The following is a 22,934-nucleotide window of genomic DNA, read 5'->3' as shown; positions in this document are numbered from 1 at the left end:
AAAATATTTTTTTCGTATTTCTATCAATTTCAATTTATAATGCAATTTGATGTTTCTATAAAGAAAAGTTATTTAATCAAGCTTTTATGTCTTAAGAAGTATACATCAAAAATAGCTAAAATGATTCAAAATATAAAATATTATTAAATAAATATTAGAGCATTTTAACAAAAAACAATTATTTTTAACAATGTTTAATACACTTTTGTCTCAACTCTTTCAAATGAACAATGCTATAGACCAAATATTCGTTTTATCTCAAATCCGTCAACTAATTATTAACAATCAAGAATCTATGTCATTTTTTCGAAAATGCCAAGGATTTGAAAAAGTATTAAATTTTTTATATATGTTTTTTCTTAATAATGAAAATGAAAATACTCAAAAAAATCTGCAATATAAAGATTATAAGCAATCAATTCAAGTAATATGCTCAGTATTTACTCTTTTATCCACAGCTGTTTCATGGAGTCCTTTTAATTCATATCATTTTTTTCATTACTGTGATATTTCATCATTTATTCTTAAAACAACATTACTCCAGAATGAACCGGAAACTCTTATAGGAATGTTATTTTCCTTTGCACTTAACGATGAATCATTTCAATCATCATTTAGGAGTATTAAGGAACAATTAAACATAAAAAGTTATACAAACAAAAAATTACAAAAACAGACATTCGATAAACTCGAAAAATTAATAAAAGAAAAGTTTTCAGAAAAAGATATAATTATAAACCCTGGAATTCTTCCTCTTATTCTTTTGGTACAAAAAAACTTCAAATTATCCTGGCATCGATTATCAATTCTTTTAACTTTTAATTCTTTGCTTGGGAATTGCATTTCAAAAATAAACCTTGTAGCATTCACTAACAGTGAAATACCATCTATTATAATTAAAAGACTTTTCAATAATGATTCGCTAATTTTAGATCCAATGGAAAAGAAAATATTATTGCAGCTAATCGATAAGCTATGCCAAAATGGATTACCTACTAAAGATGTTTTTTTTCTAATACAAAAATTTTCAAAAGATTTAACGAAAAATGAAGAACTTACATCGTTTCTTTTACATTTATTTTCACAAAATCAAAGTCCATCTCATATTCAATTCAATTTATCATTGCATGGATATTCATATATTGAATTTTCTTCTCTACACAAATCATTTCCCCCTTTAAATGGTTATTCTATGCTTTTTTGGATTAGATTTGATATGTTCGATGAAACTTTAGATACAGATATACTATCAATTGTCGATAACCAAAAAAAATACATATGTAAACTTTTTATCGAAAAAAATAGTAAAAATCTATTATTTCAGACATCATTGAAGAATCGTACTAAATTTTCCTTTTATAGATTTAAAGAAGGACAATGGTATCATATAGCATTAATTCATGAAAAACAAAAAGCTATGACATTATCTAAACTTTCTTTTTCCGTTAATGGACTACACATTGAAAGCATTAAATGTCCATATCCCATAATTAACAAAGATAAATCACCAATTCGACTGTTTTTAGGAACACCTCAAGAACTATGTACTAGATATGGACAAGACAAGTCATTAGTTAAATGGAGTCTTTCAAGTTTTTTAATTATCGAAGATGTGCTTAATGAGGATATAATAGATCTGTATTATCATATAGGGCCATATTATGATAAAGATTATCAGAACACTTCAAGGAACTTAATGAAAAACTCATCAACAATATTAAATATCCCCTTAGGGAAAAAAAATACGAAAAATGAAAAAATTATAAATATGGATATACTTAAAAACGAAAATATAACATCTATACTATATAATAAAGTGTTGTTTTATATTTGCAATGATTCTATCCTTGATATTAGTATTTCAAACAAATGGGATGATTCAGAAAAAATAAACAAAAAAATTATGCAAATAGCACCTAAAAAAATAGATAATAATTTAATAATATTGAATAAAGCAGTTCCTTTTTCAAATAATTATATAATCAATAGAGAACGAATAGGATGGTTCATAGGTAATCCTATTAATGTTATAGTTAATAACACTGAAGATTCTATTTTTTATATTGGAGGACCTACTTTAGGACTTAAGTTGATTGAAATTTCAAAAACACCAAATGATGTGATTTGTGCTACTAAACTTACATTTTCTTTTATCAAAAACAATAGAAGAAATTTAGAGCATATGGAAAAAAATCACGGGTATGAAATTCTTGCAAAAATACTGAAGAATAAAGAAAATATACATAATATTTGTCTCCTCAATTCTATTTTAATATTTATAGGCTGTAAAGAATTAGATTCTAAGTATTATTACATTTATTGTCAAATTTATATAACTTATTAATAGAAATTCTATAATTCTAAATCCTTTAGCATATAAATTTTTAATTCTAGACTTTGAAATATGGAAAAAAGCGGATGAAAAAACCATAAAACTGTATATGCAGCATTTTTTATCATTAGTTTTAAAAAGTTCTTATGCAAAATTTAATATAAAATGTCTTGATAAAATGCGTAAGTTATCAAAAAAAAAATTTGGCTAATTTTACTATAGATATAATAAAAAGAATTATTATGATCTTGAAATTGGATTATATTTCCGAAAATATCTTTCCTTTATTTTTAATTACTTTCAAAACATTAATAGAAATTTATTTTACACCCAAAATAATAAAAATGCTTCTTACATATATAATTTACGCTTTATATAAAGGTATAAATATTATTTCACTAAAAATTTCTAAATAATATTTAAGAACCTATGAAAACTAAACATAAAACTACAGAACCTTCAATTTCACACTTATTTAAAGATAAAATAGGCCCTAATAGTCTCAATAAGAAAGACTTAAATCACAATTCTCCATTATATAAAAAGGCTATTTACATTCTTGAAATGCTTTCAGATATTCTATGCAACACCCAAAATAGATCTTTTATAGAAAAATTTTCAAAAGTGATTACAGCCAAAGTATACAATTATTATTAGTACTAAAATATTAATGCTATTAGTGGTTATTACTATTACTATCAAATAAGGATTCTAGATGTGTTATATGTAGCTTCAAAATCATTTCTCAACTAATGATACTAAAAGGCACCAGCTATATATCTAAATTCTTACCAAAAACTCATTATTTCCTTCTTATAAAATTATACTTAAAAAAATGGTGGAATAATATTAATATTTGGAAAATTGCTTTTTGTCTTTTTTTTGGAACCGACATTTTAAATATTAAAGGAAATACAGACATTAAGAATTTTGATGAATTCTTACGACTCTTATTAAACAAAAACAAAAATGTTACAGAAATATATTGTTTTGAAATGTATGATGTAATTCTTGCAATGCTCGAATCAGGAGCACATAATTTAAAATTATTTCAAACATATATCAATTCTACAAAAGATGACATGAGTATTTATTTTTCATCTATAAATGTTACACGAAGACGTTCAAATTCTTTAAGCGCAATTTATAGTAAAATAAATAAAAATAATTTTAAACATAATCATATTCACAATTTCAAAAAAACTAACTATTATGAAGGCTTTGATATACTTCTTTATGTTATAAGATTTATAAAAAATATGTATTTGTCAATTAGGTGTTTTAAGGAGCATATATTGTCACCTTACTTCATAGAAAAACTCCTTTATATTGTTTGTCCTTTAATATTCACAAAAGATCATATCGGAACAAAAGCTATCCTTAATTCAAGAAATTCATTTCATATTTCAAGCAAAAATATCATTATTGATACATTACCTTTCGAAAACGACCATATTCCAACCTTATGGAAATTAGATACTATTAACAATTCTTTTTCAAAATGCTTTATAGAAACTATTTCAGATAAAAATATATCATTAATATATCTAAAATCCACAATAACAAAAAAAAACAAATCATCTACTTTTAAATCAAAATTATTAAAGTCGTCCGAATTAGATTACGAATATAATATTGCATCAATATATGAAATATTACTTCAATTACTTGTCACTAATGTTATAGATAGTATTATTATCTCATCAAAAAAATATGTTCTAAAACTCAACATTCAGGTATAATATAAATATGAATTTCTACTCATAGACATTTACAAAACAAATAGATACCATTATGTTTTTTTGGAAATCAAATTTATATTGAATCATATATATTATATACTACTTTAATAAAACTGCACAAAATTATTCAAAGTCAATTAGATAAACTTAATGAAATATCAGTACTTTCAAATATTTGTATTTTTTCAAAAGATTGTCTCAATTGTGCTCTTAAAGGTATTACAACTTTTAACATGCATTAATTTTGATTCTTTAGGTCATTTTTTCATATGTGAACATCTTCTTGAATTTCTAATATTTATTCTTGAACATATTCATAAAATTAGCATCAAAAAACAAAAAAAAATATATGGACAATTCTTTATTAATATTCAACAATGCTTCCACAATGTTTTATTTCTAAAACTATCTACTCTTAAAAACTATAACGAAAAAAAAAAAATTCAAAACTTTATTGAAAAAATTATGCGTTACAACTATGTAATATTTTACCCATCAACAGATATTCATGAATTTATTACTTATTTTTGTTATTGGCTTTATATTTTACTTTCCAATAAATCTTATAATTTACGTGTAATGTCAATAAATGCGAGTAATTATTATTATATATACGTATTCTAATTTCATTTTAATAGATTTGGAAATTAATTATTCAGCAAAAGTTCCATGAAATTTCTTCTATATTTGATCAATCTATTCCATCAGGTTCTTTCTGATCAAATATTATAATATTATTACTAATAATATAGATTATAATATCGCTGACACATTTTTAAATATACGTAATCTTGTAAGTACTAATAGTCTTTGAAATATTTTAAAAATTTAGGATCTTAAATACTTTTTATCCTGGATAAATGAAAATAAATATATATTAGATAATACTTTTTTTAAGTATTTAAACACTTCATGGGATAATTATTTAGAAAATCAACTTAAAAATTGGAAAGAAATAATATTATTAGACGAACAAGCTAGAAATGACAGACTATCTATTCAGGAAAACCGGATCATTCAAATTTCTGATATATTTGTTAAACATGAATCAATTTTATCTAATTGGCACAAAAATTTGATCTTATTGCAACACAAAAAAATTGAAAAATATATACAAGATCAAATAGATTTAGATAAATTTCTAAATTCTGTTTGGTCAAAAATAGTCAATAACTTAACAGAAGATCATTGCATTTTTGAAAGTAATAGAGAAAAAAAATGGAAGCTAGATTTTACTGAAGGAAGATCAAGAATGAGAAAAAAAATGAAATCTGATACTAATCAAAGCCTAATAATACAGTCAGAAGTTCAACAAAAAAATCCAATAGATTTATATAAAGCAGAAGAAACAGATGAAAGAAATATTAATGGTATCTAAGTTTTTTAAAATTTCGTATTAGCTGAATATAATTTAAAATAGAAAATAATAGAGAAATTTTGAAAATATCTCATGACTTTAAAAATAGTACTGATCAAATTAATATTGAAAAAGCAATTTCATCTACTATTCAAAACCTTAATAATGGTAACAAACTTGTAACATTTTGAATTTTCTAATATTTTCAAATATAGAAAATCCTAATGAGAAAACTAATGATTTATTTAAAGATGACAAAAGCAGAAAAATATTACGAAATTTAGAATATGGTGATTATATAATAGAAATTCATAATATCTCTAGAATAAATGGACTAAACGCATATGGTAATTATAAGAATTATTTTTCATTTTATTAATTTTTATAATAGAAGGAATATTATTTTTAGGAAAAAATAATTTGTATTTAATGGATAATTATTTTCAAAAATCTAATGGGGAAATTACTACTATATGGGATCCAACGGTGGAAAATGTAAATAAATAAACATATATATTAAATATATTTATTAGTTCCTAGGAACGAGACTTGTATATTCAGTTACTTTCAGGAAAAGATATATCTAAAAAAAAAACTGCTCCTTTTCAAAGTGAACATAAAACAAGAAAATGGTAAAATATTTTTAAAACATTTATATCCTATAATATAAACATATTAGGCCTTTCGACCAAATAGTATCTGTTTATCGAAGAAAATTTTTGTTTAGGTAGACTTAATTTACCTTATTTTTTTATTAAATTTTATAGAGACGTTGGCCTTGAACTATTTTTTGCCGATGGACAAAGTTATTTAATTACATTACCCATTAAAAAAAGAGAACATGTATATAATAAACTACTCTCTAAGCTAAGTCAAATTAATTATCGTTTTTCTAAAGATTTTCTTATAAATAGCGAATTTACAGATACTATTAAATCACAAACGTCTATTACAAAATTTAGTTCTCGTATAATAAATATGTTTAATTCTACTCATCCTTCTTTAAAAAAATGGAAGGAAGGAAAAATATCAAATTTTCATTACCTTATGATAATCAATACATTGACAGGAAGAACATACAATGGTATTTTTTTGCATAATTATTAATTGATGGAACATATATTTAGATCTTACACAATATCCTATTTTCCCATGGGTTTTAGCTGATTATACTAGCGAAGAGGTATAAGAATTCTTCATAAAATATAACTATTTAATAAAGTATAGCTCGATCTTACTAACCCAAAATCATTTCGTGATTTTTCGAAACCTATGGGAGCTCAAAATCCCTTAAGAAGAAGTAAAAAAAAACTAACAGAGTGATTTATTACAAAGTTAATACTATATAGGTGAATTTGAAAAGCGATTTAAATCATTCCAAGAAATACAAGATAGTTCTCAACCTCCTTTTCATTATGGAACTCATTATTCTTCCGCTATGATAGTATGTTCTTATTTAATTAGATTAAAGCCTTTTGTTGATTCTTATCTCTTATTACAAGGCAAGTTATCCTTAAATTAATACTCCTAAACTAAATTATAATAAGGAGGGTCTTTTGATCATGCTGATAGACTGTTTTATTCAATTGAAAAAGCATGGTTATCTTCCTCTCAGGAAAATATGGCAGATGTACGTGAATTAATTCCTGAATTTTTTTATCTTCCAGAATTTTTAATTAATTCAAATAACTATAAATTTGGAAAAAAACAGGGAAGCAATGAAATAATTGATTCTGTAATTTTACCTCCATGGGCAAAGGGTGATCCAAAACTTTTTATAAAGAAACATAGAGAGGTCAGTTATTTTCAATAAAAACTTTTTTTAAATATTCATAGGCCTTGGAATGTGATTATGTTAGCGAACATCTTAATGAATGGATTGATTTGATCTTTGGATTCAAACAACAAGGCGAATTAGCTGTAAAAGCTACAAATATATTTCATCACCTTTCATATCAAGGTTCTATAGGTTAGTTGTATTTATTAATTCACATGAAATTTAACTTTTAGACATTGACAAAATTCAAGATCCTATAGAAAAAATAGCTACTATAGGTAAAAATATAAAAATTTACTTTTGTTCTGATATAATAATCTAGGCATAATATATAATTTTGGTCAAACACCTAACCAAATTTTTCAACAACCGCATCCTAAAAGAACTTGTAATTCAAAAAAGTATATTACTGCAACAAAAATACCATATCTTGGAAAATATGAAAAGAATATTAGTTCTTTAATTCAAGCTATAATGCATCTTCAAGGTAATATAAACTTACACATAATAATCAACTAGACATTATATAAGAAAGTGATTTTTCTATAAAAACGATAATATATTTAGAAGATCTAGATAAAATTATTGGATGTTCTTCGAACTGTATGTATATGGTCCCTAATATTAATATTTGTCTCCAATGGGATATAATTGGAAGTGATATAGAATTTTATAATAGAGAAAATAAAAAGGTTAGTAAAATTTCATACAAATACCTAATGTTATAACATAATTATATTAGATTTTTAAATCATTTCATAAACTTCATCTTAAACAAGTAACATGTGCATGTTTTATAGAGCCATATACATTAATAACTGGAAGTAATGATTGTATTATTTATATATGGTCTATAATACAGGGAAAAACAATAAATTTAAAACTAAAAAATTACCTAAGAGGTCACTTTAAGCCCATTATATCTCTTGATTCATCAAAATCGTTTAGTATTATTGTTTCTGGATCAGAGGTTTTAAATATCATATCTATTATTAATTATTGAAAAGAATAGGACGGTTTAGTGATAGAATGGGATTTAAATAGAGCATGTTATGTCCGTACATTAGAAAAAAGTAATAATCCTATACAGGTATTTTAAACAACAAATATCTGATGTTCTTAAACTATATTTAGTGTATTTCAATAAATGATGCAAATGGAGATATTGCAGCATGTTCAGAAATGACAATTTCTATATGGACTATAAATGGTGATTTATTATTACGCCAAAATATTGGATTTAGTCAAAATGATATAATATTTAGTTGTAAGTTTTATGAAGGAATTAATTATGAGTGGTTAGAATGTGATCTAATATTTACTGGGCATAATTTTGGAATTGTACAGGTATTAGATAACAATTTTTAAATATAAATCTTATTCTATATAGATATGGAATATTTCATGGAAAACCAAAAATGGAAAATTAATCAGAGAACTCATAAATATTAAGACTTTGCAACATTATGACTATATAAAAGACTCTTTATTAGTATCTAAAATAACTGCATTATATCCTTCTGGAAAAACACGTTCATTATTTACTGGAGATAATCTTGGAAATGTCTATATATGGAATCTTCCTGATACTGTATATAAATCTCACTATTTATCAAGTGAGGAATATAATAATTGTTTTATATGTAAAACAGCATTTGCAATTATAGGTAATTATGTTTTTTTCTAATTTTACCTAACAATTTCAAGATCGAAAATATAATTGTCATCCTTGTGGTGCATTATTGTGTTCTAATTGTATTCATCAACATTCAAAAATAGGAAGTACAAAATTGTGTATTAATTGTATTTCATCTCTAGTTTTTACATAGTTTTTTTAAATTTACAAAAATACTTAAGGATGAATCAGCAATTTAAGTGTATTAGAATATAATCATTTAAATATTATTCTATAAAAAACTATTTACCATATTACTAAATAATTAAGTTTTTTAAAAGTTAATTTAAGCTATTATATATTATTTGAAATTAACCATAAAATATTAATTAAATGAAATTCATATAAACTATTTAATTTTTTTTCTAAAACTTTATAAAACTAAAAACTTTTTGAAAAAACTTGCTTGCAAAAAAAAACAGAAAACAATTATTATAGAAACTTACTAATTAAACTATATTTTTGTTTATGAATATTTATAAAAATTACATAAACTAATCAATTTAAATTACTAAATAATTATAAATGAGTAATATATTAAAAAATACTAAAATTTCAACAATATAAACTTTATAAAAATGTTAAATATATCAGTCATAAAATATAAAATATCAAAAAATTATTTAATCGAAAATATTCCTTAAAATATAGTCTTTATTCTATTATAAATAATACAAAAAATATAGAATTATAGTTAAAAATTATTTATAATAATACCAATTTATTCATAATAAATATCAAAAACCAAATAATATAAAGTTATTCTATTAAAAATAATAACAGTAATAATAATAAAATTCAATGCTATTATAAAACTATTCAAAATTTAAAAAAAAATCATTTAATATCTAATTATATTTTTTTATAGATTTTTTTTCAAATATTCTCATTATTTTAAATTTTCAATAAATATTAATAAAATCTAAACTATCTAGATATTATCTTTAAATAGATTTTTTACTGCAATAAAAATATTTCATTCTTATTTTCTATTTTTAGATAACAATTAAGTTTTAAAATATCTTAACGATCTCGCATTTTTAACAAATATTTATAATTCAGTATTTCGTAAAAAATAAAATAGCTTTAAATTTCAATTTAATATCTAAAAGTTATAAAAAAAACGTATGATTAAGAAATTTTATTCTAATGATTACAAAAAAATCTAAAATACAAAATACTAAATTTCAAATATATAGATATATATATTTATCAGCCAAATAGCATTAAAAATCAAACTCATATGATAAATATAGACATTGATAGTGAAGATGACAAAATAGATGATAAAGATACACTGTCATCAATAAATGGCAATGGTAAAAACTATTATTTAAATATATATTTTTTCTAATAATACAAGGTTCTTCTGAATTTCTTCAAAATCAGGACCTGAATTATGAAGATGATGAAATAGATAGATTTTCCGAAAATCTAATATCATCAGAATCTGACTCCAAGTGCACATCAAATAAATCTCTTTCTACTAAAAAAAATCATACTGATAATTCCCATGCTATTCAAGCAAACTCTTATGATATTATTCCAACATTCACAGCACCACATTCTACTAGTATAAATATAATAACTGCAACTTCATGTATGAGATGGATATTTACTGGAGGAAATGATGGATATATCAGGAAATTCGACTTTTTTTCTAGTATCAATGGAAAAATACCTCTTACTGTTGCTCAAAGACATCCTTTTGTAGATTCAGTAGTAAATGTAATTCAAAAAATTGTAATATTTTTATTTTAATATTTTCAGGCAGGTGTTTTATTATCTTACTGGGAAAATAATGACTCTCAAAGTTTCTTCTTTCATTCTCATATACATTTCTTATATGTCTTAGATTCACTAACATCTATATCAACGAATTCTTATCATAAACTATCACCAGTATATTGTTTAGCAGTTAATAAACAAGCCTTATGGATGCTTTCCGGAATTGATGTAAATAACATTATTTTTAATTTATATTAATTTTTAATAGACAGGTGTCATTAATTTGCAAAGCGTAAGACATGATGAAGGAAGAATTCTAGCAACCATGAAGAAACATATATCTCCTGTTTCTGTTCTAGAACTTTCATCTTGCGAAACAAAAGTTTTAAGCGGAGGATGGGATAAAAATGTATATGTATAATTTATAAAACTGTTATAAATAATCTTAATAAAATAGGAATGGGATCTTAATACTGGTGTAGTTTCTCGATCTTATGATAATCATACAGGTCAAATATCTACTATTGCATACAGACCAATATTTCCAATTACAATTACATCAACATCAAATTCTATAAAAAATGAACCTGAAATTGACCTGAAATCAGAATTAAATAAAACAAACAATTTGTTAAAAGATTTTTCTGACTCAATATTTGATAATAAAAGAGTAAAAAAGAAAAATATATCTAATTCTTTTAAAAATATCAACGATTATACTAATGACTCTAATTTAAACAACGAATTGATTCAAAATAAGAATGAATTTATTGTTTCCGGAATTGATGGGAGTATAACTATATGGGATGAACGACAATTAAAACATATTGCAAAACTAGGAATACCTAATGGCACCCCACCATGGTGTATGAATGTAAAAAAAAAAACATATATCATTAATATAATAACTTTAAATTTAGGCATGCTGGTCGGCCGATGGAAAATATATATATGCTGGAAGAAGAAATGGAACAGGTATTATTATTTTTTATTTATAATAGTTAAATTATTTAGTGGATGAATTTTCAATGTACTCTGCTCTGGATAAACCATTGCGCTCTATTAAGCTTCCTTTAAATTCAGGTCCTGTATCTGCAGTTCATTCAATGCCTAATGGGAAACATCTTATTTGGTATGTATTTTTTAATAATATTGACTAGTATTTTATATTTTTCCAGTGCATCTTACGACAATATTAGAATATACGATTTAAACGGATCATCTAAAATACCTTTTTTAATAATACCAGGCCATTATGGCGGTGTTATATCATCAATATGTATTATTATAGTATATATATGAATTTCTTTAACGACAATAGATATTGATAATACATACAAATATATGCTTACAGCAAGCGGAAATCGTGGTTGGGATGGTAATTATACAGAAACCCTCTTGGGATATGAAATAGAATGCTTATAATGAACATTTAATATATATAAAATTATTATAAAAAATCTAAATATTTAAATATAAAATACTAAATATTTATTTAATATCATTAAGTTAAATATTTATTTAGAATTTATACAATAGAAAACCATTAATTTACTATTAAATGATTTTAGATTATCAAAATATCTTTTTATAAAAATCCTAACTTTAACAATAATTCAATAAAATATTGAATATTTAAAACAAAAACACCAGAGATATTTCAATGCTATATTCTTAATATCTTTTTAAAAAAATTCATTAAATTATTTTTTATATATAAAAATTAAAACTTTAAATCAGCAATATTTAATAGAACTTTAATATTTCTTAAATACTTTTAGAAAGCAACAAAAATTAAAAATACATAAAAAATAAATATATAACTATCATAAATATGATCAAAAAACATTATAGATAATATCAATAAATATATTTAATTTAATGTTCAACATGAAAAAAAACTATTAAAAATCATACAAATTATATATTAGTAAAAAATTAAACTATCGTAATTAAATAATTTAATAAAAAACTGATACTAAAAATACCTATCCTAAATATTTCAAAAATAAGGTATAAAATGTGATAAATCCATGAAATTATTCATTATGGAATATTTAAAATCCAAAAACAAATTATTACATATATAAGTTTTAAATTTCTCATTTATCAATACCAATAGAGGCATTTCCACGAAACCTCTTTCTCATATCAAGCTAAAAAAAACTGAACAAAAAGACCGAAATAACAATTATTCTAACCATTCCTCTTTTACAATTATATAAACTCCTCTTTAAAAGATGGCACTGTAAAGGTACAAATTCTAATAATTCGGAATTGGATAAACATTCTTTTGCAGAATTTCCATTTTTCATACAATCTGAATTCGAAATACATAATGCTAAAGCTTTTCGAATGTCATTACATGAACTTGGCATAATTAAAATTCTATATTTTTTTCGAAAAAAATCTTGAATATTAAATCGTAAGATATTTTTATAAATTTTTAAAAGTTCAATTTTATATTTTTACATATATCACCCCTTAAAATCTCATAAAATATATTAAATACATTTTATACTTTAAAAGCATTCTATCACATTTTTTTTAAATTATAAATAATTCTAAAGATTTTAAGGTAAAAATAATAATTTATATAAAATGATTCTTTTAAGAAAATATTATGAAAAACATATAACAATATATCATTAAAAAGTACACAATAAACCATATACGTTTTTTAGTATTTAAAAATATATAATATTTTTTTATAGTATTATTTAAGCTATTTACACAAAATACATAAAAATATTATTAAATTCTAAAAACATAACCAATAAAACATAAAAATATAAAATTATTGTTATGTATATAATTTATTTTAATAGAATTAATAAAAATATTGTATAATAAAAACTTTAAAAAATCTAAAATAATTAAATACGTTTGATATTTAATTATAATTTATACTTAATTTATAATTTATTATTTTCAGATATATCTCTAGAAACAATATATAACAAGGAAATATCATTTAAATAATTTTTATTTTAGCAATATAAATTTTTGCTATGTCAATCAGTGAATTATGCCCTAGTTATAGCTCATTTTTTGGATTTGCAGGAGTAGCTGCAGCGGTACAATCATTCACTATTCCATAAACTAATTTTAAATTCTATATTAGATGAGTTTATCATGTAATCAAAATACTTAGTTATTCGGTAACTAATCTTGACTTAGCCATTGGTTCTGCTTATGGAACAGCGGTTTCAGGAATGGGAATTGCAGGCATTGGACAGTTCAAACCAGAACTAATTATGAAGGTAGTATTTAATATAATTAATATTTATTTAAAGATCATATAGAGTTTTATTCCAGTAGTTATGAGTGGAATAATCGGCGTAATATTTTTAAAAATTAATATTATTCAGTAATATCTTATAAACATAGATATATGGCCTTGTCGTATCAGTATTAATAATAGGAAATATTTCACCTATAGAAAATTACTCACTTTTTAAGTAAAAAAGCATAATCTTTATCAATTAATACTGATTATAAATAGTGGATTAATACATCTTGCAGCAGGACTTAGTGTGGGAATGACAGGGATAGCATCCGGTTATAGTATTGGTATTATTGGTAATAGTGGTGTGCGTTCGTATATGCTCCAGCCAAGAGTATTTGTTTCTATGGTATTAGGTAATAATTAAAACAATAATTTTAATAATATTAATATCGCCAGTGTTAATATTTTCTGAAGTATTAGTAAGCTATCCAAATATAAAATAAGATATTACTAATGACAATTTTATATTTAGGGTCTTTATGGGTATATAAAATTAATATTATTATTTAAAAAGTTGATATTTTCTAGACTTATTGTTTCTCTCATTCTGAGTAAAATACCTTTTTTATTTATATTTATATAATTTTTTAGATACAAAAATCTCTCATAAATGTTAAATGTTATAAAAAATAATAACATATTTTGTTTTTATATATAGATCTTTATTTTTTTCTAATTTTACAAATAAATCTATGAAATCAATACTTAATTACTTAAAAATACTATTTACGAAAGATAAAATGTAACATAAAATTTCTTTAACCAAAGCTACAAAGATTAAATATAAAAATCACTGGGAAGAGTGGGATTCGAACCCACGCAGCTTTCGCTATCACGAATCACATAAAAGTACGACCTGAACGTGACTCCATAACCACTCGGACATCTTCCCAATTTTCTGATCACTAAAAAAATAAATATTATAAATCTATATTAAAATTTTAAGGCTAAAAAATTCAATATAAAACACAAAAATGTTTCAAAATTATGTTTTTTAATATTCAACATATATAATTATATTATAATTTATGTTTTAATAAATCATTATTTTTTTGTTAAATCTTTACAATATTTTTAAACTTTTCATGAAAATTAAATTATATAAAATTATTTATTATTAAAGTTCATAAAAATAAACACTAATATATTTTTTAGTTAAGACATGGAATTGATTCTATATCTATAAAAAATTATAATTTCTACTGTTATTTTTCTTTTTAAATAGTTAGTAAATTCAAATTATTAAGTGTCTTTAAGAAATCGCTTTAGACGTATGCTACTTTTAATTATCATTATAAACTAGAACATATTATTTGAAATTAATTTCTATTATAACTTTATAGAAACTTCAGATATAATAAAGAAAATCTTTCTATAAAACGAATTATATTCAACAAAAGTATACACTAAGCTTTTTAAAATAATGCTAAATACTGAATCAAATTTGATTCCATTAACATATATATATTCCATACTTACAAACTTTAAAAACTAATTAATTTTTATATTTAACATAAAACAAATATAAAAACTATAAAAAAGAATTCAACAAATCCTTAATTATTGTGTACAATATAAATATAACTTCGAAAAATATATAAGAAATTAAATAATTAAATATATATCATTTTCTTAAAGGTCAAGTAGTTTTTACTCAACAAATATTCTAAGAAAGAGAAGATATTCTACTTTGTATTTTTAAACTTTCCCAACAATCCAAACTAGCAATTTTATCAACGCCATCATCATCCGTATATGCATACAAGCATTCCCGATAATTATCATGTAATTTTCGTATATTATGACCAAGAATCACTTGTACTAGTGCAGTTGTTTCTACATGACGAATTTCAATAAATGAATCTTCAAAAGCAAGTAGATATGGATAAAAAAGAGCTTAATATATAATTTAATAAATGATTTTATTAAATTAACATAAACTCACCGAATGATGTAGGTAATCCTTCCCAAATAATCATCCAATCATGCTTAGTAGCCCATCCATTTTTATCCACGAAGAACGCCATTTCTAAAAAAGTATCAATATATATATTTAATGTATTTCAATATATACCATCATAGCAAAGTAAGAATTTTAAATTTAGCCTATATATAGCGATAGGTTTTATATTTTCTTTCCGAGTAACGAAATCTAAAGAAGTATCGGCAGGATCAAGCAAAGATTGAGTTTCAAGATTCTCTAAATTGACAACTTCAAATCCTTATAATATTTTAATAATAATTAATTTTTTTTTTTAAAACCAAACCTTTTGGAGATCCAACACAGAGTTTATGTTTTAAAAAATGTACAGATGTAGATTCAGTAGGAATATAAAATTCCTAAAAAAAATCAAATAAATATTATATATATAAATACGACGAATAAAATACCTTAAAAACTCTGAGAACATCCTGTCCTCCTTGAAGTAAAAATCTGAATGGAGCTTGCTTTTTACCTCGACAAACATTATCAATAGGCTCCAGTATTTTTATAGTTGAACTCAAAACAGAACTTTTAACCACACAAACCAATAACTTACCAAGACAAAGCCCAGATCTAAAAAAATTTGCATGCCCAACTATTTTTCTGGGACGTTTATTTGCTAAAGTTGTATCATTCAAATCTAATGACTCTAAAGGATATGAATAAAGGGTTTTATCTGCAAGAACTAGTAAAATCGAATATTCTTCAAGAACATCAACTTGAGTAACACCATTTATAGCAAGAACCCGAACTGGTGTAGCTTTTACAGAAGAATGTGGTTTACGATCTGATACATAGACACCATTTTCAGTGCCATATATTAATTTCCGGCCACCATCTATAAAAATAATTAAAATTTATCAGAAATAAAATAAGTATTATAAAACCAAAAGGAGCAACACATGTTACTTTATTCCCTCTTAAAAAATATTTCTCACAAATAATTTGCCGTTTAAAAATACAACTTCTTTCTTTAAGACTTCTTTGTTGAGATTCAATATGTTCAGCCCATTTTTTGCGACTTATAGATGTAGTTGCATATAAAGTAATCATATAACCTCTACGACCTAAATGAATAAACGTAATTGCATATCCTTTAGAATTATCGTTTTTATGAGGAGTAGATTTTAATGTTGTATTAAGCAGTAAAGGAGTTCTTTTTGCAACAAATGATCTCTCAGAAGGCTCTTCAGACTGCGATATAATTAAGAGTTCAAGAGGTATAGGCTTAAATTATAAGCTAAATATGATAAACAAAAACAAAATTCTTACCTTACGATGAACCTTATATTGCTCACGCTTTGTCATTTTAACCATTAAAAGAACATGGTCAAATAAAAAAACTTGAATATCACTACCAGAATCCATACTTGCACTAGAAACACTCCTTTTTTTTAATATCCCTTTAAAAATAAGGCGACGATTTTCATCCGAAAGTTTCAAATCAAGACCTTCACCAGGCTTAAATATCAATTGTTTACTTAATTGCATTAAATTAAACCGATTTTCAGCCCTTCCAGACTCAATATTTACTTTAGTAAGAAAATCTTTAACAAGTTTAACAGCTTTCATAAGATCGGCCTTATCTGAATTATCATCTGGAGTGCTTTTAGCTACTGCTTCCAAAAGCAAAGGATACCGTGCAAGACGTGTAGTAGGTTTTGTTAAATAACCATTTAATTCAAGTTTCCGTGACTCTCTTAGTCTTTCAGTTTCTTCAACAAATTTTGAAAAAACAGGATTTTCTCTTTTTTCTTTTTCAAACTCATATTTTCCATGAAGCTGGTTTGCACCATATCGAATAAATGGATCAAAACGAGGCACAAATTCAAGAAATATATCACCAATACGATAAATAACATTATGTTGTTGCTGTCTCTTAGTTAACGCCTCAGCCAACCGAGAGTTAACAGCATGAATATCCAAAATATTAGAAAAAACAGCCAAAATAAATTTTTCTTTACGATATTCAGGTATTAAATTTCCACATCGTAAAGGTTTTATCCAAAACTAATATTGATTAGGCAAAGTAAAAATAAATTATTTACAACTTACATCTCTAAGATACTCGAGATCTTTTACAAAATCTCTTTCAGTATAAATGACCTCACATATTATTTCTTGTCTCTTTTTTTCTCGTTCATTAAGACTATCAGCAATCTCTCTTGGTACGCTTTGTATCCATAATTTCTGTTCCTTTTCAGTATCATCTAATCCACTCAAACTATAACGAGATTCAGCCCTTTTCAAAGCTGAATGAGGTTTCATATTTAATCGTGCTTGTTGTTCGAAACGCCAAGGACATGATATAGAATAACATAACTGATCTCTCACACAAGTTGGAGAATAACATTCAGTAAGCAATGTAAAAACACCATTAGGAAGATCATCAACATCATTTTGAAATGTTTTTCGACAATTTTTTGAAACAGTAAAATCAATACATGATAGTGCTGAATGAGTATTTAATAGATGATTATCATAAGAAGCACCAAGATCACCCTGAGATAAAACCTTAGAAGTTAAAGACTTATTTAAATCATTTTTATCTGCCTTCAATTGAGCATTGATATCTGTATTAGAAAGAGAAGACAAGCATTCTCTAAACTGATATACTTCATTCGGAGAATCACGAAGACGATGATCATAAGTTACATCATGAATAAATTTTTGAGCATCCAATGATCTTCCCAAAAGTAAAGCTAAATTGCGATCCATGGTCCTAATAATTTTAGAAATAACATCTACAGCTTCACTTCCTGTAAAAGCATCTTTATATGTCAAACCATCTTTTAATTTATCACCCAATATAACTCGTTGTCTAAACGCCTCTGCAACACACGAAAGTAAAGCCGGATAAACTGCAGGGTAAGAGTTTGATGTTTTTGTTGTAATAGAAGAAACATTAGAACTAGAATGCTTTGGTCTATCGCTACCAGATAATTCATTTGTAGGCGTTAAAGCATTATATAATGACCACATCCTGTTATTGGTAGATACATTCTCAAGTCTTTGGCCAGGATATATATTATAATATACTCCTAAAAAATTAATAAATGAATTAACACTTATACTATATCTTACCACGTATATTTTCTCTCCAAGAATCACTTTTGAAAGCTTGATTTCGAAAAGAATCCTTATTTTCTACATTCCTAATACATTAATATACGATATAAAACCATTATATTCATACTTCATAACTATAGATGATTTCGGCTGATGAGGTTGCAGTAAATATGTATTGTTCTCAGGACGCTTAATAACCTTATCATCAGATATTTTCTCTTCAGAAATATTCGTATTCTTGTTTGAACAAGTCTCTAAACAAACCTCTGTATTTCCAGCACCTTTCTCAGAAATCTGATTAAAATCATGATATAAAGACACATGATCAGCATATTCAAAAGATTGTTCAGGAGAAAAACTCTTCTGAAAATATAAAGAAAGAGAATTCGGATAGTATTTTAAAGATGGTGTAAAGGATTGTGCACGATCAAAATCAGTATCAGTTTTCGAGTTTAACGTATGTATATTTGAAGATGATTGATTAGATCGTACTTTATACTGGGACTGAGAAACTACTTCAGCATCAGTATAATAGTGTCGATTTATATTAGTATCTGAATGATGCATATGAAATTGTTCACTATAAGATCTTCTTTCATAATACTTGGAAATATCCTGACTCTTAAAATGAGGTTCCAAAGGCATATACTGTTCTTTAGCATAGTTATCAATCAAAAGTTCATCATTTTTAGAGATTGCCATATTAGTATATGACAAATCATGATCTAAATCAGATAATTCCGAATGTTTTAGATATTGATCATTCATATTCAAACAGTGGAAAAGCTGTTTAAAATCTTCTTTAAAGATAAAACTTAGAAATCACTAATATAAGAATTCTTCCAAGAACTATTAATCCTAGTTTTTCTTGTAATCTTTATCTTACAGTTCTTTTAAGGACCTTCTGCGATATTTATTTAACCTAAACTATACAAAACCTAACAAAAAATCCTAAATATTTTTATTACAAAAGTAAAATCCTATTATCCCCAAAAATTTAGAATACTTTTTACAAATTTGACTAATTTTTTCACAATTTTAAACGATAAATTATTTTCAAAAATATATTTAACTATTTATATAAAATTATTTAAATAATAATAATAAATACATTATAATGAAGTATCTAAGCCATATTTCTTTTTAGAAAAAAAAACCATATAAAATCCTTCTATTTAAATCTTTTTAAGAACCAAACAAACATTATTACAGCAAAAAATCACATAAAATATATTTCTACTTATATCACATTTACACTTTTATAACTCATTATACTCTGTAAGCTATATTTATATAAATTAAAAAAAATTAAAATACAGAACTTTAATAAATATAATCAAACATGTTCAATAACAAAATATAAACGCTCAATATTTTAATAAACATTTTTCTAAATTATGAAAAACAAAAAATATAATTATAAAATATGTACTGTCAATACATAAAGCTTTTGTTTCTAAATTTTTTATAAATATTTGCAATTACAAGATCTATAGTATTATGTTTTTAAAAATACTTAAAGATATTTATCAAACAAACTTGTTTATCTAAAATATATATACATCATACCAACTTATAAAATATAAGAAAATTGCAATAAAGTAAATTGAAAAGAATATGGAACTTAAATATATAAAAAACATTGCATAGCATATTCTAAAGACTATATCTTGTCTTATTATTTTTATAGCATTTTCTAAATTTGGTGATAAAACACGAGATTCACCAGCCCGTAATACATAAAAATATTAAGACCCATGTTAAATACCCGCTAATATTAATAATCAAAAAAATTCAAGAATTGTGAAACTCAGAATGCCAAAAATACGCAAGGACGTAACAGTTTTATCTTTAATACTGTCATTATACTTGTTGGTTGCATATTTTTTTTATTTATCAAACACGAATTATACAAAATACCCAAATCTATTGTCAAAGACCCATGTAGACATAAGAAAACAAAAGAAAATAAGTTATTATTCAAATGAATTGAGATATAAAGAATCTTCTCGGGAGCTTCGCATGACTATGTTTTCTACAAAGACTTTTGAAAATAAACCACAAACTCTTTACGAACATTTAGCATTTCAATTTCCATATAAAGAGCAAAGGTTTCCTGATTATATCTGGCAATTCTGGAAATATGAGCCCTCTGATTCAAACTTTGATTCTAGATTTCTTCCATTAGAAGCTAGCTGGAAAAAATATCATAATAGTAGTATTTACACGGTAGGTCATTAATAGATATTTTCTACATATTAAACTTTTATTTAAGATAGTCAAAGAAGAATATGCACATTATCTTATAAGACATCTTTATTTATCCATTCCAGATGTTATAAAAGCTTATAATGCACTTTCAACATCTATTCTTAAAGCTAACTTTTTCCGTTATCTCATTCTTTTTGCTAGGGGCGGTATCTATAGCGATATTAATACAGAGTTATTACTTCCTGCATCTAATTGGATTTCAGAATCGATAGAGCTTTCTTCCATTGGACTTATTATTGGTATAGAAACTGACATAACCAGTCGACCTGATACAATGCAAGATAATTCTGAATTTTTTCGGTTTAGTAGTAAAACCATTAGAGCAAAACCAGGACATCCTGTTCTTCGAGAGATTATAGTAAATATTACTGAAGAAATTTTGCAAAAAAAAAGCACTAGCAAAAATTCTTTAAAATCAACTCAATTTATAAATTCCGCATTATGGACAAATATTATTATTGATTATCTCTCTTCTGATGCTATTAGCTCTTCTAAAGTCGAAAGTGAAAATATTTCATATTCTTACTTGTCAAAAATTAATAAAGAAATGACTATAGGTGATATTGTTATTTTACCAATTACTAGCTTTTCTCTTAATGAAAGATATATATCGAGTAAGACTTCAGAAAGCCCTCAAGCAATACTTAGGCATAGCTTTAAAGATATCAAGGAACTTAATTAAACTTATCAAAGGAATTCAAAATTTATTAATATTATTAATATACCAGCACTCTTTTTATCAATTTTTCGTTTACAAACTGTATGATTAAATAAATTAAGATCTTTTGGGCACTGTAATAAAATGAAATTTTAATAGTTTATATGTTTTTAATATATGATCTTATATTTAGATTTTTGTGTTTGTAGCATTTTTTTTCAAATATAAAATCATTAAAAATATCTTATCCCATTAGGAAAATTTATACATATAATTATATTATCCTCTAATATGTATACATCTTAAATTTGCTATTAATACTAAAAGATCATACGTTTAAATTTCTAAAGAAGCTTTTTAATTATTAAAATAAAATATATCTAAAAAAACTATTTAAACTAAATATGATAAATATAAAAAATTTTTAGTATAAATCTATGTATTCCATTGCTAGAATAATATAAATATATCTTAAATATTAAAACCATTTTAAGAATAAACGAAATATCTTAAAATCAAATTAAAATAAAAAAGCTAAGATATTAATATATAAATTTATTATTATTCTTCAAAAAATAATAAATATAATATATTCTAATCAATCTTTTTCTAATTAATTTCCTAAATAATGAACATTTTTTTTAGATAATTATATGAGTACATATAATAATAAACATTATTATACAAACTATATTTAAATTATTAGTAAACATGTAACATCAATCCTAATTAATTAATGACTATAAATTAATCGATATAAAATAATTTAAATATAAAGTTTTATATATTATCTTTAATAATATTTGATTTAAGAATATTTAAAAACAATTGATAAATATAATATAAATAACTTCTATACTTTTATAACTAATATATAAATATCTTAAAATTACCCAAAAATTTAATTTAAAATATATTTAAATTTTAAATAATCTCATCTATTTTGCAAATTCAGACCCATCTTTAATAATATTCCTTAATATATTAAATATTAATCAATATATATATCCCAAAACTTAATAAATTAATATTTATAAAATATAAAAATCATA

General features: G+C 23.8%; 6 protein-coding genes and 1 non-coding gene across 7 annotated transcripts; 4 read left to right on the top strand and 3 right to left on the bottom strand.

Moving 5' to 3' along the window:
• Window positions 1-190: 190 nt before the first annotated feature.
• PNEG_01795 (hypothetical protein) lies at window positions 191-9,037 on the top strand (the record flags this gene model as incomplete). The annotated part of the gene is made up of 29 exons (XM_007875572.1): window positions 191-2,304; window positions 2,348-2,514; window positions 2,555-2,713; window positions 2,757-2,971; window positions 3,013-4,068; window positions 4,119-4,290; window positions 4,331-4,665; window positions 4,713-4,782; window positions 4,827-4,867; window positions 4,907-5,444; window positions 5,495-5,599; window positions 5,647-5,778; window positions 5,823-5,926; window positions 5,972-6,063; window positions 6,111-6,158; window positions 6,199-6,515; window positions 6,559-6,614; window positions 6,659-6,731; window positions 6,781-6,933; window positions 6,979-7,226; window positions 7,268-7,400; window positions 7,442-7,486; window positions 7,531-7,695; window positions 7,740-7,900; window positions 7,951-8,178; window positions 8,221-8,298; window positions 8,343-8,555; window positions 8,599-8,875; window positions 8,916-9,037. 29 exons carry the CDS (start codon window positions 191-193, stop codon window positions 9,035-9,037), a joined length of 7,617 nt encoding a protein of 2,538 aa, XP_007873763.1.
• A 983-nt stretch (window positions 9,038-10,020) lies between these two features.
• On the top strand, window positions 10,021-12,158 carry PNEG_01794 (hypothetical protein). Its single transcript, XM_007875571.1, has 10 exons — window positions 10,021-10,202; window positions 10,247-10,611; window positions 10,654-10,696; window positions 10,739-10,839; window positions 10,880-11,026; window positions 11,069-11,485; window positions 11,532-11,586; window positions 11,626-11,743; window positions 11,790-11,890; window positions 11,933-12,158. The coding sequence occupies exons 1-10, from the start codon at window positions 10,127-10,129 to the stop codon at window positions 12,034-12,036; spliced, it is 1,527 nt and encodes a 508-aa protein (XP_007873762.1). The 5' UTR covers window positions 10,021-10,126; the 3' UTR covers window positions 12,037-12,158.
• A 555-nt stretch (window positions 12,159-12,713) lies between these two features.
• Window positions 12,714-12,989, bottom strand: PNEG_01793 (hypothetical protein; the record flags this gene model as incomplete). Its single annotated transcript, XM_007875570.1, has 2 exons — window positions 12,714-12,767; window positions 12,813-12,989. 2 exons carry the CDS (start codon window positions 12,987-12,989, stop codon window positions 12,714-12,716), a joined length of 231 nt encoding a protein of 76 aa, XP_007873761.1.
• Window positions 12,990-13,515: 526 nt separating this feature from the next.
• Window positions 13,516-14,517, top strand: PNEG_01792 (V-type proton ATPase proteolipid subunit 2; the record flags this gene model as incomplete). Its single annotated transcript, XM_007875568.1, has 10 exons — window positions 13,516-13,688; window positions 13,736-13,748; window positions 13,792-13,874; window positions 13,917-13,952; window positions 14,002-14,072; window positions 14,117-14,253; window positions 14,297-14,319; window positions 14,373-14,383; window positions 14,429-14,451; window positions 14,492-14,517. The coding sequence occupies exons 1-10, from the start codon at window positions 13,623-13,625 to the stop codon at window positions 14,515-14,517; spliced, it is 489 nt and encodes a 162-aa protein (XP_007873759.1). The 5' UTR covers window positions 13,516-13,622.
• A 177-nt stretch (window positions 14,518-14,694) lies between these two features.
• PNEG_05027 lies at window positions 14,695-14,792 on the bottom strand. Its single transcript has one exon. It is a non-coding gene; the product is annotated as a tRNA-Leu (tRNA).
• A 774-nt stretch (window positions 14,793-15,566) lies between these two features.
• Window positions 15,567-19,721, bottom strand: PNEG_01790 (hypothetical protein; the record flags this gene model as incomplete). Its single annotated transcript, XM_007875567.1, has 10 exons — window positions 15,567-15,796; window positions 15,846-15,929; window positions 15,975-16,121; window positions 16,168-16,240; window positions 16,292-16,722; window positions 16,772-17,111; window positions 17,157-17,894; window positions 17,940-18,925; window positions 18,969-19,039; window positions 19,081-19,721. The coding sequence occupies 10 exons, from the start codon at window positions 19,719-19,721 to the stop codon at window positions 15,567-15,569; spliced, it is 3,741 nt and encodes a 1,246-aa protein (XP_007873758.1).
• Window positions 19,722-20,721: 1,000 nt separating this feature from the next.
• Window positions 20,722-21,906, top strand: PNEG_01789 (hypothetical protein; the record flags this gene model as incomplete). The annotated part of the gene is made up of 2 exons (XM_007875566.1): window positions 20,722-21,182; window positions 21,229-21,906. Exons 1-2 carry the CDS (start codon window positions 20,769-20,771, stop codon window positions 21,904-21,906), a joined length of 1,092 nt encoding a protein of 363 aa, XP_007873757.1. The 5' UTR covers window positions 20,722-20,768.
• Window positions 21,907-22,934: the final 1,028 nt, after the last annotated feature.

This window comes from Pneumocystis murina (assembly GCF_000349005.2).
Source record: "Pneumocystis murina B123 chromosome Unknown supercont1.8, whole genome shotgun sequence".
NCBI lineage: Eukaryota > Fungi > Ascomycota > Pneumocystomycetes > Pneumocystales > Pneumocystaceae > Pneumocystis > Pneumocystis murina.
Note: the sequence above shows the minus strand (reverse complement) of the source record. Positions and strands in the feature narration are given on the sequence as shown.

Coding starts and splice junctions, on each gene's coding strand:
- PNEG_01794 (XM_007875571.1), top strand. CDS start 10,127: ATGATAAATATAGACATTGATAGTGAAGATGACAAAATAGATGATAAA. Junction 10,203..10,246: donor GTCATCAATAAATGGCAATG/GTAAAAACTATT, acceptor TAATAATACAAG/GTTCTTCTGAATTTCTTCAA. Junction 11,587..11,625: donor TGGAAGAAGAAATGGAACAG/GTATTATTATTT, acceptor TAAATTATTTAG/TGGATGAATTTTCAATGTAC.